Source organism: Odontesthes bonariensis, chromosome 17, assembly GCF_027942865.1.
Source record: "Odontesthes bonariensis isolate fOdoBon6 chromosome 17, fOdoBon6.hap1, whole genome shotgun sequence".
NCBI lineage: Eukaryota > Metazoa > Chordata > Actinopteri > Atheriniformes > Atherinopsidae > Odontesthes > Odontesthes bonariensis.
The window spans coordinates 16,920,119-16,937,651 of NC_134522.1; the positions used below are offsets into that span (position 1 = coordinate 16,920,119).

General features: G+C 40.3%; 3 protein-coding genes across 3 annotated transcripts; 2 read left to right on the plus strand and 1 right to left on the minus strand.

Annotated features, from left to right (window-relative positions):
- Positions 1 to 41: 41 nt before the first annotated feature.
- pld4 (phospholipase D family member 4) lies at positions 42 to 4,537 on the plus strand. Its single transcript, XM_075447714.1, has 11 exons — positions 42 to 171; positions 268 to 383; positions 566 to 726; positions 998 to 1,181; positions 2,112 to 2,232; positions 2,318 to 2,445; positions 2,544 to 2,744; positions 2,904 to 3,043; positions 3,656 to 3,821; positions 3,916 to 4,012; positions 4,124 to 4,537. Exons 2-11 carry the CDS (start codon positions 333 to 335, stop codon positions 4,324 to 4,326), a joined length of 1,452 nt encoding a protein of 483 aa, XP_075303829.1. The 5' UTR covers positions 42 to 171; positions 268 to 332; the 3' UTR covers positions 4,327 to 4,537.
- A 1,642-nt stretch (positions 4,538 to 6,179) lies between these two features.
- srp14 (signal recognition particle 14) lies at positions 6,180 to 9,870 on the plus strand. Its single transcript, XM_075448224.1, has 5 exons — positions 6,180 to 6,302; positions 8,400 to 8,472; positions 8,565 to 8,677; positions 8,794 to 8,826; positions 8,988 to 9,870. Exons 1-5 carry the CDS (start codon positions 6,279 to 6,281, stop codon positions 9,075 to 9,077), a joined length of 333 nt encoding a protein of 110 aa, XP_075304339.1. The 5' UTR covers positions 6,180 to 6,278; the 3' UTR covers positions 9,078 to 9,870.
- xgb (x globin) lies at positions 8,792 to 16,707 on the minus strand. Its single transcript, XM_075448223.1, has 6 exons — positions 16,608 to 16,707; positions 16,362 to 16,532; positions 13,627 to 13,734; positions 12,255 to 12,375; positions 11,940 to 12,020; positions 8,792 to 10,214 (listed from the first exon to the last, which is right to left on the minus strand). The coding sequence occupies exons 2-6, from the start codon at positions 16,523 to 16,525 to the stop codon at positions 10,095 to 10,097; spliced, it is 594 nt and encodes a 197-aa protein (XP_075304338.1). The 5' UTR covers positions 16,526 to 16,532; positions 16,608 to 16,707; the 3' UTR covers positions 8,792 to 10,094.
- Positions 16,708 to 17,533: the final 826 nt, after the last annotated feature.

A 17,533-nucleotide genomic window follows, 5' to 3' on the forward strand; every position in this document is an offset into this window, starting at 1 on the left:
CTAAACCAGAGCAGAGCAAATGCATGGCCCAAAAAGCTGAAATGAAAGCAAAAAGAGGAAGTGCCCTGGGATAAATTAAACATCAGAGATATTACTTTCTGGTAGTTTTGTTCTGAATGCTAGAGGGGAAGAAACAACTTTTTGTCGAGGAAAAGGAGCTGCATCTTGTCTGTGAGCTGATAAGTTTAATTATTGTTTAATTTAATAATTTATTAATTCTCAGCCATGCCAGCTGCAATATTATGAGCTGCTCTTGTTACCCTTCAGCGCCTCAAACTCGCTTCATTTCCTGATTTTAATCTTCAAAAAGTGAACAGTACTCGACAGGGAAGATGACCTCGATGTACACGAGCCTTCATGACAGTTACGTTTCAAACAAAGGGGTAAGATTACACTACAAAACTATTCACTCCGCTTTAAGAGTTTGTTTGTTGTTAGTTTCTCTTATTAAATGAAGACGCACACACAGTACTGCCTTTGTGTCATTTTACCGGTAACTTCAGACAATTTTTTTGCTTTTTTTTTGGTCTTTTTTCTTCCTCACATCGATAATATTTCCCCGCAGCGGACCACCAGCTGTGTCACATTAGCTGTGGTTTTGGGCTGCCTGACCGTCCTGGGCATTATTCTTGCTATCGCTGTTTTAGAGAGACCGCCGGCTCCCAAAAATCACGACACGCTCCCAGAGGACACCAGTGGCGGCGACTTCTCCTCTGACCAGTGCAGGTAACCCCACGCGCTCTGCTTCATGAAGCTGAGATTCAAGATTCGAGATTCAAGATAGTTTTATTTGTCACATACACAATCATACACAGTACAATGTGCAGTGAAATTCTTCCTTGTCCTGCTACCAATAAAAAGATAATTAAAATTAAATATGAAAAATGAATATAAAATAAGAATAAAAGAAAATGTATAAGGTATCTGAAATGTACAGTATTAACAGTACTTCTTGGGTCCATTTTTTAATTCTTTTTTTTTTTTTGTTATCCCACAGTATCGCTCTTGTTGAGAGCATCCCTCAACAGTTAGAATATAAGGCAAATGTGACGTTTGGGATTCCGCTGGAACAAGTCTGGAAAGACCTGATCTCCATGGCAACAGACCACGTGGAAGTGGTCTCTTTCTATTGGACGTTAACAGGCGAAGACGTCAACGTCAACTCTTCTTCTGACATTCCCGTGAGTTATACATCCATACATATACATATATGTGTGTGTGTAAGAATAATATTTTAAAAATTAGAAACGTAACAAAATGTTATGGTACGGTAATAATTGATATATGAAATGTGACATAAATTCATTTTTATTCATATAAAAGGAGACAAATGTATACACTCAGGGAAATGGATAGGGAGAAAGAATGGATTCTTTCTAAATCAAATAGTACCTTTTTAAATTGCACAGTATCATATGTTGAGGTAAATACAGTGGGCAGAGATAACAGAGCCATGAATACGGGGATAGAGAATATAAAAGTATAGATGAATGAAAACGAAATGACAAAGCAAATCGAATAAAACATACGTATCAGTTTATGTCATATTTTATACCTTTTGAAATACTCCTTATGTAGCATTTAAAGGCATATTAATTTATATATTGAGCCATGCCTTTATATATACAGTATATATATAGTATATATATATATATATATATATATATATATATATATATATATATATAGTTTCTTTCTTCCTTCCCAAATATCCTGACCCTTTGTTGAACACAGTGGTGTGCAAAATCTTGATCCTCCCCTCATTTCTTTATATATCGTCAGGATTGTTTGATCCTTTGAGTTAGGCGGCTTTTTCATCCTCTCATAGGTCATTGTTAGGTGGCTTTAAAAAAAAAAAAAAAAAGATCAACACACGTTCCTTTGTGAAAATGGTCAGGTGCAGGGACTGAACTAACAATGAGTTAAACAGCAGCCAATATTCATAGAAAGACCTTCAGAAAGCCTGGGGAATATTGCCCATTACCACTCTCAAAGATTACAAGATAGTCTGGTTTCTTGGAAGCGAAGTATAAAGAAATGAAGGGTGGCTCAAGACTTTTGAAGGGTACTGGGTACGTGTGTTAAAAATACAGTATGTCCGTCCTCGGCAGGGAAGGGACATCCTCAAAGGACTTGAGGAGCTGCCCTCCAGGAATGTATCCGTCAGAGTGGTGACCAGTGTTCCCTCCGTCAGGACGAACTCCACTGATTTAAAGATCTTAAAACAGAAAGGTTTGGAACTGGCTCTCCCGTTCACATACTGTCCACCCGTGTGTTTTTGAGGTGTAGTGACTGCTCTGTTTCTGCTTGTCTGAAGGAGTTCAGGTGAGGAGGGTAAACTTTGGGCGCCTGATGAAGGGTGTCCTCCACAGCAAGTTCTGGATCGTTGACAGAAAACATGTGTTCATTGGGAGTGCCAACATGGACTGGAGGGCTTTAACACAGGTGAAAACATCAGTTATTTCAGCCTCTAGGGGCTTATTTTCCCATTTAAATCATTTCCAAAGAAGCCCATCATTCCATCATCATCGTTTTGACTGCAGGTGAAGGAACTGGGAGTGGTGGTCTACAACTGCTCCAGTCTAGCAAAGGACCTCCTGAAGATATTCCAGTCCTACTGGGTGATGGGACAACCCAACAGCACCCTGCCACAGCCCTGGCCTGCTAAGTTTGACACCACCATCAACAAACACCACCCCCTGCTGGTGAAAGAGGATAATAGCTCGAGCAGTTTGTACCTTGCTGTGAGTTCCTTAGGTTTCACTTCCTGTTTACAGTACAATGTTGTTGTTGCATTTACATGGAAGTGATGATCCTGAATGAAGGCGTCATAATTTCAGCCACCAAAAACAAAGGTTACATAGATGAAATCTTTTTGTTTTGTTATTTGTGCTCCACCTCAGGGTTCCCCACCATCTTTCTGTCCTCCATCAAGGACTCAAGACCTGGAGGCAATTATTTCCACCATCTCAGAGGCTCAGCACTTTGTTGACGTAGCCGTCATGGAGTACTTCCCCACCACGCTCTTTGAAAACCCTCGCAAGTAATAAGTCACCTTTTCTTTCCCTTTCCATCTATAACTTTCTAACTCTGGGACTAAGAGATCTGAACACATCACACCAGTTTTAATATCTTTACACTGGCTTCCAGTCAGTCACAGAATAGATTTTAAAAGCCTGCTGATGGTTTACAAATCCCAGAACGGTTTAGGCCCAAAATACATCTGTGATATGTTCAGAGAATATAAACCCAGCAGAGCTCTTAGATCCAAGGACTCAGGTCAGCTGGTCCAGTCCAGAGTCCAGACTAAACATGGAGAAGCAGCATTTAGCTGTTATGCTGCCAACAAGTGGAACAAACTGCCAGTGGAGATTAAACTTTCACCAAATGGAGACATTTTTAAATCCAGGTTAAAGACATTTCTGTTCTCATGTGTCTATGCATGAAATATCTTTTAACTTATCTAAACTGTTGCCTGTTTTTAAATTCATTTAAATTATTTTATTTGTTTCTCTTTATATTCTTTTATGTATTTTTAATGCTTCTTGCACTCCCTGCTGCAATGCTTTTATTTTAAAGCACTTTGAACTGTTTGTACATGAAATGTGCAATACAAATAAATTTGATTTGATTTGATTTGATTTTAACCTTACAGATACTGGCCGTTCATCGACGATGCCTTAAGGACGGCTGCATTCGAGAAGAAGGTCAAGATCAGGATGCTGATCAGCTGCGGGAGGGACTCTAATCCAGCCATGCTGCCTTTCCTGCTGTCTCTGGCTTCAATAGATTCTCCTGACCATCACATAAACATCCAAATAGTACGACAACACGTGGAAAAAATGCATCTGCTGAACTTACACCACAGCAAGTTTTCTTACCAAGACATCCTGTTTTTTTTCTTTTTTTTTACAGAAACTGTACATCATCCCTGTGGGCAATCAGTCAGATATTCCATTTTCCAGAGTCAACCATAATAAATACATGGTGACTGATAGAGAGGCGTACATCGGTGAGTTTTATTGTTGATTATAATAAGCGGCTTGACTCTAGTGCATCTGTGTGTTTTGAAAGTTCTGCAGTGTTAATCATTGATCTTTGACAACGCTGTTTCGCCACCCAGGTACCTCCAACTGGGCAGGGGACTACTTCCTGACCACAGCTGGTGTGAGTCTGGTGGTTTCCCAGCATACTCCTCATCCTGAATGGAAGAATAAGACCCTGCATGGCCAGCTGAAGGAAGTCTTTGACAGGGACTGGAACTCAGAGTTCGCTGTGCACCTGGCTGACCTCGGGCACCACCCGGACTGTGCATTGTCAAAATGACTGAAGTGATATGTGTTTATTTTGTTATCAAGACTGCATTTCAATCAAAGTTGTGTGTTCAACAACATGTTTGTCAAAATCAACCATGTATGCTGTTTTCAAATTACAAAGGTTTACTAAACTAGCAATATTTTTTAGAGATAATTATTGTCCATTGTTGCACTGTCTTTAAATGTCTGATATGTGTATATACTGTACAATAAACTGTCCTTTTACAGTACCAGATATGCATTACTTATGTAGTTCCAACTTTCAAAATCTGTGAGACTTTGTCTCCTTAGGAGGTACATGGTGGGACTGAGCACAATGTGCAGTGCAACGCAAACACATTAATCATTGTAAAACCAGACTCCGATGCCAGAATTAGGATTTGCTGGTACCTCCAGAAACAGAAGTGAGTGAAAGAGGAACAGGACATCACAGTTGTTTATTTCAGCCAACACAACTGGTTCAGTTGTGGTTCAGTACACCTGTGCAACTTCTGTGTCACAGCCTCAGGCCTGTGGTTAAAGTCGCAGCTGTTCTTGTATACACGACATCTTTGTTGACTTTTTTTTTTAGCATTGCTTTAACAAAGAAATTCCCAGGAAATACATGACAATTTTTTCTTTTTTAACAAAATGTGGCTTTCTCTAAATATAGTGGTCTGCTTTTCTTTACAATTTTGCTTCTGCTCAGTGAGGTTTGCAGGATTCGTTTACGCACAAACTCTCTGAAGGTCTCCCACAGTGTTTCGGTTTGAGGCCTGGATTTTGACTGGGCCATTGCAACAGTTTGATGCTTTTCTTCTCAAGTCATTCTGTCTTGGATTTGCTGCTGTGTTTGGGATCATTGTCCTGTTGGATGATCCAGTTTCAGCCAAGCTTTAGCTGTAAGACCGATGGCCTCACATTTGACTCTACAATACTTCGGTATACAGAGGAGTTCACGGTCGATTCAATGACTCCCAGATGCACTGGTCCTGTGCATGCAAAACAAGCATATGTAAAACCCAATACTTTAACGAGGGGTGTGGCTTTTTTTCACGTCTGGACATGTATAATCACTGCCACAACTACAGTCTGTTGCAACTAATCTGATCATTTTAGATTGGTCCTCCTGCTCTGTAGCAGATACTGTCTTGATAGCCCAAAAGCACTGAAATGTCTATTTCAACTATACCTGGGTCTGTTGTGTTGAATTGCGATGCTGATTTATACTTTAGAGCAATACTAAAACCTGTTTTAGATGCACGGCGTATGATATAGCTCCCTCACAAGCTACAAGATTGATGGAGATTTTTAAAAAGAAGAAAAGGGATGTTACTGGATTAACATCACAGTTTCCTGTAAGGAAATTTGTTGTTGGTACAGACTGTCAGGATATGTTAAAAATGAACAGGAATATAGATGGGAGAAATAAAACAAAGTTAGGTCTTTTTTTTTTTTTTTTTTGTAAATGTAGAAAACGCCTCAAGACAAATTTCCTTGCGTGGGAGGAGATCTTGTTGTTATAATCAGGTTAGGGCTTGGGTTGAGCTTGTTATGAATTGGATAACACCAAGACAGCAAATGTGGGTGTGCCGTCCCAGAAACAGTAGAGACACATTCACATACAGCGTATAAGTATTACCTAAGTCAAAAGAAGGATTTTCTTTTCAGGCATGGGGACAACTGTAGAAACTGAAAACATTTACAATTAACATTTGACTTAATAAGAAACATATAAAGAGCTGGCAAAATACACAATTGTCAAGCTGTAGAGGGAAACAATACCTCCGTGTAGTACCCTGTCCCTCCGCACACAGAGGTGTAGTTTGTTATTGCCTTCCCTTACAGCAGGGGGCAGTGTGAGGCCGGTGGGGACCCCGCAGTGATTGCCCAGGGCGGAGCTTTGAGTTGTAGTACGTGTGCTTCACTGCAGTTAGCTTGCGTGTAGTGAGCTAACACCACATCAGAACTGAAGCAGAGACAATGGTGCTACTTGAAAATGATTCGGTAAGAGCATGGAGTATATCACCTGGTGTTTAGCTGCTGTCGGTTATCAACTGAAGATAAAAAACTGTCAGCTTTGGCTGTCTAATAGCCACCTCGCTAATAGCCTCATCGTTAAGGAAGCTAGCCTCACTAACTAGCTTAGATTGAAGCTAATTTTGGTTTAGTTAAGCTGACAACTGTGTGATCTGTTAAACAAGTTGTATTTTTCGGCATGGTGAAAACTAGTAAATGGCTCCTCATAACTCAACGCTAAATTTTGAGCTGTTTTTACATTAATTCACTTCAATTCAATTCGGACTGTTAGCACTCCATAACATGGGCTGTACTATGTCAAAGAGTAAATGTGAATATACTTTTCCTGACTTGATCACCATATGACATATTACGTCCTGTAGGTACCTTCCTCTGACTTGCCATTGTAAACCATATGGTTGAATCGCCCGGAAATGCTATTGTAGGCTAATTCAATCAGTTTTCAATCAACTTCAGCTGCTTGATTTATTTATTTATTTTTAAGTAAAAGGTTAATCTATGTGCTCTTTAAAACGTCCCATTATTTAACCCAAACTGAGTTATTTATTGATTTACATTAGCTTTTACAGAGGGTGAGTTAAACTGAGTTACTGAGCTAGTTTGGGGGTGTAATAGGCCTTCTTATACACGACCAGTTCCTGTTATTTCCTTACAGAGCATGATTTGCACTTGATCTACACCATTTTGAGTGGTTGGACACATTTAATTTATTCATTTTTATTTTATTTCTCAAGATAAAGGCAATGAAACACGAGTCAGAGCTTACATACTGCTCAAAAAGTACTGATCATTTCTGTGTAGTATAACAACCTTTTGTAGGTATCTGTCCAGTTTCAAAGCTGTTGGTTGTTTAGCAGAACTGGTGAATATGTCAAAAAATGCCACATTTTGCTTCTTGGGGGAAAAAAAGAAAGTAATGAAATGAGCCAGTCTGTGTCATAGGCTGAATTTTATATTAAAAGTTCACCTTTCATATTAAAACAAACCAATTTAAGGGTATGAAATGTGTTTGCCTGAAGATACGGAAGGGGAAACATCATGGCTCAGTGAGCAATAATGTAATTTAAATAATTCATCATCATGGTCTTTTTTTTACCTTGGAAGGTTCCTCGCTGATTGAATTTACCTGGAAGTATCTAAGTAGCAGAAACGATAAGAGCTGTTTGAGTTTGTCTGAATAGTAAGGAAAGGTGCTCCCTTGAAGAGCTCCTTTAGCACAGGAAACACTGGACCGTCGCTTATGGAAGATGGGGGATAATTCTGCCCCACAATTCCTTGCGGCTGCAACTTTCAAATCGACACTCGAGCAGTTTCAAGTCGTACTAACTGTGATTTGTGTGGATAAATACAAGGACCAATGTCTTTCACTTTTAAGACTTGTAGAGCCGTTCTTTATTTTCTGAACAGAGTTGGGAGGTCAGTTTCTATCTGTGAATATAAACAGTGTAAATGTAACCTTAGTAGCATTAAAGGGGAATTCCTGTATTTTCAACATTAAGCCTCTTTTCTGAGTCGTCTGCAATGTTTTAGAACCCCCCTCACCGCTTTTTTGATGTTTACTGCTGTCTCTGGTATTTGCCTAATTTTGATTCTTCTCAACCTGCTTCAGAACGGCTAGTCATGTGCATGTCTTAAAAGGTCCGTAAAAGCACAATAAACGTCCGTTTTCAAAATAATCAACTCACCGGAGTGGTTACTGGTGTGGACTGGTAATCCATATCAAATTTCGTAGCGAAAAGTTGCTTCTGTCGTGTTTTATTTGACATTTTGTAAATCCCATTGAGTTCTGTTGAAGACTGGACGTTCGTCAATAGCGGACATTTTTGTAGTTCTCTCGCACCGGAAATGCAATACACCTAGCAGCATTTCCGGTGCTAGAGAACTACAAAAATGTCTGAAGCAGGTTGAGAAGAATCAAAATTAGGCAAATACCAGAGACAGCAGTAAACATCAAAAAAGCGGTGAGGGGGGTTCTAAAACATTGCAGACGACTCAGAAAAGAGGCTTAATGTTGAAAATACAGGAATTCCCCTTTAACATCAATGCGTTCTCTCCGTTTTACAGTTTCTCACGGAGCTCACTCGGCTCTTCCAGAAGTGCAGAACGTCAGGCAGTGTTGTCATCACACTAAAGAAGTGTAAGTAGGCAGTGATGTGCAGCTCACTAAATTCATCATGTCTCTTTGCTGATATCTTAGCAGCTGTGATGCAATGTGCTTTATTCTTCCAGATGACGGCAGAACAAAACCAGCGCCCAGAAAGGGCCACTCGGAGTCTTTTGAACCTGCTGATAACAAGTGTCTCATCAGAGCGTCGGATGGCAAGAAGAAAATTAGCACAGTGGTGAGCTGGCTGTGTTGTAACGTGTTTTCATGTTGGATCTTACAGATCTCTGACCATTTGATGCTCATCTTTATGCATGAGATGTTAATGCTGAATCTAATTCCATACAATTTCAGGTCAGCACCAAAGAAGTAATTAAGTTTCAAATGGTAGGTCGAGCCAATCTTGTGTTTTCAGATTCATTTTTGTGCAGCTGCTGTTGATTAGGTCTTCTGTGTAAAGAAAAGACATACTGAAGCCATCCTTTGTTTCTTAATTGCCTATATCTTTAATCAAATGGCTAGTAATAACTGTGAACTCTGCTTTCCAGGCGTACTCCAATCTCCTCAGAGCTCACATGGATGGTCTGAAGAAAAAAGATAAGAAAAGCAAAAGCAAGAAAACAAAAGCCACCCAATGAGCAACAGACTCTTACAGATAACCTTGGGTACCTAAACTGTCCTGTACAATCTGAGGGAATGGGAGAGGACACCTTGTGATCTGCATCCCCACTCGGCTCTCTTTCCATTCATTCGAGGGCTCAGAATCTCCGCTCATTCACCTGGTGACTGTAGATATTTTGCCATTGTTTGTATGGTGATGTCTCATCCCCGGCTGCTTGGTGCCATTGGTGATTAGGAACAGAAAAACCTGAGGATTTCTCATACAGAAGGAAACGAGCCAACTTGTTGAATACCCAACGTTTCTGCTTTGGAACAGCTGTGGTGCCTCAGGAGCCAAATCCAAGGAGCCCAGTGATTAACAGCCTTTCATTTCATTAAATTGTTAGTCCCCATTTCTGATACTTTTCATTTGGAAGGATGCTTGATGTCCTCCTTCCCTATTTTTTTTTCTTTATTAATTTAATGTGGGTACTCAGAAACACAAAACTGAATCGCATAGTTTTATTTTAGTTTTGTCTGAAGTCACTGTGTTTGACTTTGACTTTTATTAATAATTATTTAGCCTCTTTTGTCTTTACATGCCCGCACCATGCTGTTAATTGTCTTAAATCGTTAAAGGCCAATAAAACCTGTAATTTTGTCGGTAATTGAAAGTTCCCTTTTCTGAAAGACGCCAATGAAGTAGCACAAAAACGTTTCAAGTCGAAAAAATGAAACCAAAAGGCTTGTTTGAGTTCTGAATACACAGAATTGGCTGTATTTCTAATGTATTTTTTGTTAATCACAATTAAAAGGCAGGTTGAACCACAACCAGAATGTTTGTCGTCCCCCCGAGTCCTGAAGAGGACTGCAGCAGACTTTATGTTCAGAAATAAATTCCTTTGTTAAAAATTACTGTTCTTGTTGGTCCAGTCCCACAAACTAGCAAATAATGACTGAAGATGAGCAGCGTAGAAAACAAGACGTTAAGTACACTATATATACATACACACATTTCTGTGCTGTGGTGGTTAAAAACAGTCTGTTAGGAAATCTCATAGTGCTGTGGTCTTCTTATCCAGTCTGTCCTTTGGGGACATTGTGAGGTGGCGCTGTCGGGCGCTCTCCTCCTGATATCCCTGCCTCATCAGGCTGGTCACATACTGGAACATGGTCTGGATGAAAAGGAAAATAACAGCACGCATTAAAGAGTGGGCAAACAAAATTTTACTCTCCCATCTGAAAGGCGAGGCATCTGTTGTGACTGAATGCAGAGCAGCTGCGGACTTGTCGAGATCTCGGACTGATATGACACGATGTGGCAGAGCCGCGCTCCAATTTCCGATGTGCCCGTTTATTGTTCAGTGAAATGTAAATGTTCACACAAGTCAGGCTCAAGTTACGCCGCTTTCCCTTTTGACGTGTTACATGGCGCATTACAGAGATGTGCATAAGTGTGAGGCAGACGTCATTGTTGACAGTGATGACTGTGCCCAGGAGATTTAGTCTGAATATTGGGGGGGGGGGGGGGGGGGGGCACATTAAGCAGAAGTGTGACACTTCAGGAAATCTTAAGTGTCAGACACATTATTTCCTGCATTCTGGTGAGTTTGTAGCCAAATTTATCTTTTTTTCAACCTTTGCATTAATACATGCAAAGTAAACCTGGCACCAACAGACCCATCAGAAACACACAATAACACAGGAACATTATGCAGTTCAACATTCAGGCATTCTGAACTGTTTTCAGATGTTTATTCTGCTTTAGGTTAGCGTTTGCTATCGAACACTCTATACGATTTACTTCTTTGGCTTTTGTGTTTGTTTGGACTGTTAACATCTTTCACGGGGCATGTATAGGGAAGCCCATTCATACCAATTATGAGAGCCTTCCACTTAATATTGGCTCACTAATTCACAAAATAGAGAAACTATACTCAGCTCAGATTTTTCCCTTACAATTTTGAGATACAATATCAATATTTTTAAATATCTAACTTTTTTTTTTTTTTTTTAGCTTAAGCTTCCATTGTAGCATCATTCTTTTAAGATACAAAGTTTAAACTTTTGGAGACTTAATATTTCCAGAAAGTATATAGTATTTAAGTATTTACTATTTTAAGATAACAGTTCTTTACGCTGAGATGGCGAGTCCTCGTTTTTTTTTTTTCTAGCTCATTATTTTGATACACTAAGTTTAAAATGGTATATGTGAGCTTATCACTCATGTAAACCATTTTAACTATAAGAATGTTGGTGCTTTCTTGGTATAATGTGACCTTTTAAGTCACATTTTGCATGCTGAAAACAACCAATTTTACAGTCCTAACAAGCGCTCACACCAACGTCCCACCATCAATTACACACAATAATTGAAAAACTGTCCTTGTTGTTAAATATCTGATCGCTGGCAATCTAACAGCCACTTACACTTTACTGTTCTTTGCTGGAAGACATTAGAAAGCTAAATAATGGGAAAACACACAAGAAATCTTAATGTGCATGGCGCCAACTCTAATCGATCTACCATCTGCACTGTCTCCAGCATGCTCAAAGCATTGTGGGTACTTTGAGAACACACAGAAATTTTCACAAGTTCTCCAAAGGGCTGTTGACATCAGGAGAGCCCTTTGACGAGGTTTTATGATGCGACATCACAAAAATATAGCTGTTAAGGATCCTCCTTGAGTATGAGAAGTCGTTATTTTCAGACATTAAGTCACTATTTTGAAATGCTACCTAAGTGCTTTCGATAATACTGAACCCGAGAAACCACATCAGTTGAGATAGTAAAGGATTATTTTGAGATGCTTAATCAATCCTTTCAGGTTCTAATGCCTCATTTTTTTACATTATTTGGGAAGCTATTGACCCAGTATTGGTGATGATAACCGTGATACCTTCCATGCCTCCTCCAGCTCCGCGGTCCAGCTCTCCTTCAGTATTGGCTGCACAGCACAGATGAACTCAGCTCCGACATACTGGAACATACAAATGTGAGAAACTGATAAGATGGCGTGGTAAATAAAGCTAGAATTTTTATTAGAGTAGATGAGTTCAGATCAAGTTTAATCAGCTGCTGTCTGTATGTCGGTAAAGTATAGCAAAGAACCTCAGTATGAGCTTAAATAAGGAACGAGTGTATTCAGTTATAAAAAGGCAGCATCACACAGACAGACAGCAGCTCAGTCCTGCTGGGATTGTGAGGGTCTTACACTGTAGTACTTAGGCGGGGCGTTGTAATGATAATGACTTTTCCCCAGCTCCACAGCCAGTGCTTCCAGTCTCTCCAGCTGATCCAGTCTGGCCACACTTTTCTCAATAAACGACATCACCCTGAGAGATGGAAGCAAAATGCTTGTAATCAGATGCTCAGCCTAATTGAACCACCAACGAGCAGCCGGCAGCTATCAACAGATAGACCTCCGTAGGAGATCAATTTGACTCGTGCGTGTTGAAATGAGATCGGCCACAAAATAATTTATGATAAAATTGAAGTCTATGAAAAACAGAAAAAACCCATTAGATGATTACTGCCTGTTGTTTTGTGGTGAGTCTGTCTGCCATCACTGTGGAGGTCTGTGTGTAACCGTTTTGAACATGAACGGGAAACACAGGGTAAGACTTTATCTAGACCTCTCTTCTCTCTGTGCTGCTGTGATTGTGGATATCCATGCTGATGTCCTTGAGTGTGGCTGAAATGCCACTTGGCCTTATCGCTGTATTTAAGAGCAGCTGGTTCACGCTGGGATGCAAAATACATTTTGTCTGCGCACAGCTTGTTGAAATGCCACGCTGCCCTCTTGCACCTTCAGGTCCTCAGGTGGTTATAAGCTGCTTTGGCTTTATCTGTAGAGGAACACCCAGCTGGCTGTGATAGATTTTGCACCCTGTCTGCAGCAGAACTTTTTGATTATAAGACCACCTGAGGTGTTTTGCTCTACCGCTTATCAAACTGTTTGTGTCTTATATAGCAATAAGCCCAATGTGGTCTTGTCTTCCATTGTTGTTAAATGAGAGAAAAACAAGAATTACCCCAAAGAATAAAGCTTGTGATATTGTTTCTCGAGACAAATTCCCCGAAAAGACCAAACCCAACTATGAATAGATGGATGAGTACATCCCTCTGTGTCCAAAAGCTATTTAAACAGATGAATGATTTTTACTTCCACAAACACGGACACTGTTGTTTTCTCTCTGGTGCTGCCATAAATTCTTACTGAGGCAAGTGGATACTTCTCCCTGAGTGTACCTGGAAAATTTGGTGCATTTCAAACAAAGCTGCTGCTGCTTTGCAATCCATGTTTTGAGAAATGAAAGCAAACCAGACCCTGAGGCCTTTTCACTCATGGTAAAAAGAAAAAAAGGGTCAAACAGAGAGACAAATGGATCGTTAAATAGCAATATGACCTCATTTGGTGTTTGTTATAGTTTGATCCCCTTCAGTGTAGCCAGGTCAAAAGGGTACTAGATGTCAATATGCCTTCGTTCCCTATGTATGAAAGGCAGTTCTATGCTATGCTTTCATTGACTTTCACTTATTACGCTGATATATTGATGTGTTTAGATGAGCAGTCTGCAACTTACCGCAGGCCGTGAGCCCTGAGTTCCCGGTTGGTCCTCAGCCTCTCCAGGTCCTCCACATCTCGGAACAGGAAGAAGACATCCTTGCATTCGGGATGGGTCTCAAACAACCTGTTACCAAGACAACAGCAGCAGAAGCAGCCATCCATGAGCCTCTGAGAGCCACTTATGAGGCAGCCTGTCACAGCCATTCCCACACCAAAACAAACCTCCTCTTGAGTTTCCTAAGTGTGATAATGTAACCCCAGGAGCTTTATTATGAACGGTCACACAGCTGTAATCCTGTATTCGCAATGCAGAGGGTAAATATGCAGATTTCATCTCAGCAACATTTTCTTTCGTAGCCTCACTATTCGGCCTTTCTCCCCATCCGGCACTTTGAATAGAGATCTGATTTTGTGTTTTGATCTTGCTCTGTTTCTTCTTATCACCACTGCCTTCCGCTCTGGTTTTCACAACCAACAGCTGCAATCAGAAACAGGATATGGGGACCTGTGAGTTTGTCAGCCAGGCAATCCATACAGTCATTTCTAGCCATAGTTGTGTCCATTGTCAGAGCAGGGACAGAGCATCAGTTAAATGAAGCAACTGCATCTGCTAGTGTTCTCCTTTTCTGATTTAACCTCAATTGATTTCCTTGACCAGAGAGACTTTAACCATGCTGCCATCTCCAATCAGAGATCCTTTCATTCTCCAGCTCAGGGAACCCGTGATTAGTCATGCTACCGCAATACAGAGCAAACTGCTCTGGATGGCTCTCGCACTGAGATGCAAGGGTTATAGTCATTAGGTTTTTCCAGCAAGCTAAAATAAAAGTGTAGACATCAGAACTTAGATGAATTGTTCAAATGTTCTCAGCAGTTGTGCCGTGGACTCTGAAATCAAAAATCCTGAGTCCAAAAGGACGAAGACCCCTAATATAGTTTTAACTTCCCTGAAATCTGTAATTCTTCACAGACTGAGCATCTGATCGGTCAGACTGAGTTCGGTATTGATAAAACCTGAAAATAATAAGTGTTGTGTGTGAAATAGAAGCTTATTATGTTTTCTGTTTATTGCTTTGTCCATGGCCTGTAGCGCTGCGAGAGAGCGAGAGAGGAGACCAGAGTTTTTAACCCTGAAAAGGTCCCCATGAATAAACACGTCAGATTTCCACAACATATGTCCCCTCGACAGATAAAGAGATAAGTAGATGTTTAGGAAGAGGTATTTGAGAGGCGATGGCCTCTCTAACGGGCTCTAGGAATAAAAAACTAAACTAAACATACCACTATGATGCTATGTGGCCTTTGCTACCATGCAGATAAATCCATAGAAATACAACATATTGACAAGGCCACCATGCTACAACTAAAGACAAAGTGAGTGACTATAGAGGCTTGTAAAGCATGTTTTCATGTGTCAAGCAGAAGCTAATTATAATGCCAACCTGTTTGATCTATCTACAGTCACCCTATTCTAACCATTTCACAAATTATAGTACTTCAAATTTAAGAAGCTTTAGCGTAACTTTTCATTAAAATGCAAGTGTATCTGGCTATTTCAAAGCTTTTGGAGTTTATGCTTGATTAAATGACAGAAATTGGGAGATATTCTTTCTCTTTTCCAGCTCACCAGCTCATTTTCCAACAAAAGGAGTGTGGGGGGGGGGGGGGGGGGGCTGCTTCCATTTCAGTACTGTCACCACACGGGCTACATGTGGAGCTCTCGTCATTTTCTTCCATTGTTCGTTTCTCTTGTGGACATGAGTGCACATGCAAGCACCCAAAACATACGGAGACAATGCAGCGCCCTGAATAGCTCAAGTGAAATTTTAATTGGCGCTGCACAGAGGTTGCATTCAATACAATAATGTATTATTCACAACTTTTTGTTCCACCTTTCCCTTATTTCGATTACATTTTATAGAGGATCATTCCTTGTCAGGGAGACAGGTGTTCAGATGTTCAATTTAGTGAAAAACAGGTTATTCTGAATCTGTTCCGCAGTCTTCATCACCCTTTTCCCTTCATTTGGTTTATTTCAACTGCCAAAGAGCCAAAGATCTTTTCCCGGACGCTGGTTATCATCATGACTGGTAGACATTAGTTTTCCTGATGATGAATGCCTTTAATTTTACGGGACTGTGGCAGACCAAAAGCACAATAATATTATATAATGGTGTTCAGATATAATGTGAAGTTATAAGAGGCGATGGAGGGCGTTCTGCTCTCAGCTCTCAATGAAAAGCAGCGGGTCAGATAGAACAGAGGGATGTGGAGGAGGGATGCTGTGGCTTGTAAAAGGTCAGGCACCATGTCACCATCACAGTGCATCCACAAACCCCCCTGGAGACCTCGTTGTGTAAGGCCGAGAGGTCAGCATAGAGTAGACGTTTCACTGAAAAGACATAGATTTGCTTCTTTTTCGGTTGAACATGCTGGATGTCAAAAAATATCAAAGCGTGTAAACTGAACAAAACTGACTTGTTTTTGTATCCAGGGTTGCTTTTTTTTTTTTTTCCAGTACCCCCACTTAAACTTAAAATCTCACCTGGAAATAACAGTTTTTAAAGCCTGCGGGTGTGTGATTACATGCAAGCCTGTTTTATCTTATTCATTTTCACTATAACGCTCTTAATCTTAAACTTTTCAGCATGTCATCCTGAAGGTCAACTCACTAGATCATATTTTGCTATCTAAATCGTATGAAATGCAACCCACGCCTGAAAAGTCCATAACAGGTTTTTAACATCTTACCTGACGAACATTATAATCCCAACTTTGGCTATATCGTCCCGAATAACTTTCCACGAATCCTTAATCATCTGAATCTGCTTCTCGCTGGGATGCGCAGCTTCATCCTCTCTGCCCCTTTCTGCAAACTCCGATTTTGCTGCTAGACCTGATATTGCGCAGCCCATTCTTCATCTAAAACAAAACAAGTGGTTATGTTTTGGTACCAATCCAAGAGGGAATGAGGGGGAAAAACGAGCGTTTAAACACTTTTGTGCCAGAGGGAATCCGCTGGTGGTGGCATCTGATGGAAGTGCGCTTCTTGAACTCCACTCGTTTGATGGAAATCACGGATCCGCGTCAAGTCTGTGAACGGAGAGGCGTGCAGGTTCTGGTCGGCTGTTCAGAATAAACAGAAGACCTCGCCGATCTTCAGGAAAAATGGAGGCAGAATGAAGCCTTTAGTTTGAAATATGGTACTTCAGACTTCCGGTGTCCGCCTGTAATTGACAGATGTCTGTTACTTCCCGCAGGTTTTCAAAGCACTGCGCTCGGTAACCGGAGGGCGCGCAGCCTGCGCTGTGCGACCATTTCAAATCGAACCCAACTAACACAGATGAGTAAAGACACTCCAAAAGGTCCAACCTTGTCGAAGCGCCATTCCAGACTGATTTTATGCTTTCATATAGCAGATTTAGTTTAAACCACAGTGGTTTGTTTGACCTCCCCAAAGTACGCAACTCCTCAAATAACAAATTAAATATTTGAAAGGTGCGCTCTATTGACACTGGCTTTTCTTCACAATAGTCTCGGCTCCCATATAAAGGTTCATATTTAGAATATAATGACAAAAATCAAATGTGTTCCCAAAGTTTTTTTTTTTTACATTCCAAATCATCCCACCCACAAGCTTTCAATCTCAATGCTTAAAAATCGACCTTTGATATTTGATGGTGACAAATCAGTGTAAATATTCTAAGTAATTATCAGTTTACGTGCTTCATGCTTGTGATGCAAGGCAGCTACCATTGTGTACGTTTTCTGTCTCATATATCTATAAGCTATACATAAGCTTTCCTTACATAATTAATTTATTATTTAAATAAGAAAAGCAATCAAGTATCAATACCAGAAATGTCCAGAAGTATTATTCTGAAGATTTATTCATATCTTATTTTCATTTTCAGATCTTTTTC

Bases quoted from the DNA above. Each gene is read 5' to 3' on its own strand.
- xgb (XM_075448223.1), bottom strand. From the start codon at position 16,525: ATGGGCTGCGCAATATCAGGTCTAGCAGCAAAATCGGAGTTTGCAGAA. The intron at 12,376-13,626 runs GTAAGTTGCAGA...TCCATCTCTCAG, and splicing joins CTCAGGGCTCACGGCCTGCG to GGTGATGTCGTTTATTGAGA. The intron at 10,215-11,939 runs GTATCACGGTTA...CTTTTCATCCAG, and splicing joins AGCTGGAGGAGGCATGGAAG to ACCATGTTCCAGTATGTGAC.
- srp14 (XM_075448224.1), top strand. From the start codon at position 6,279: ATGGTGCTACTTGAAAATGATTCG. The intron at 6,303-8,399 runs GTAAGAGCATGG...TCCGTTTTACAG, and splicing joins TGCTACTTGAAAATGATTCG to TTTCTCACGGAGCTCACTCG. The intron at 8,827-8,987 runs GTAGGTCGAGCC...TCTGCTTTCCAG, and splicing joins AAGTAATTAAGTTTCAAATG to GCGTACTCCAATCTCCTCAG.
- pld4 (XM_075447714.1), top strand. From the start codon at position 333: ATGACCTCGATGTACACGAGCCTTCATGACAGTTACGTTTCAAACAAA. The intron at 1,182-2,111 runs GTGAGTTATACA...CGTCCTCGGCAG, and splicing joins ACTCTTCTTCTGACATTCCC to GGAAGGGACATCCTCAAAGG. The intron at 3,822-3,915 runs GTACGACAACAC...TTTTTTTTACAG, and splicing joins ATCACATAAACATCCAAATA to AAACTGTACATCATCCCTGT.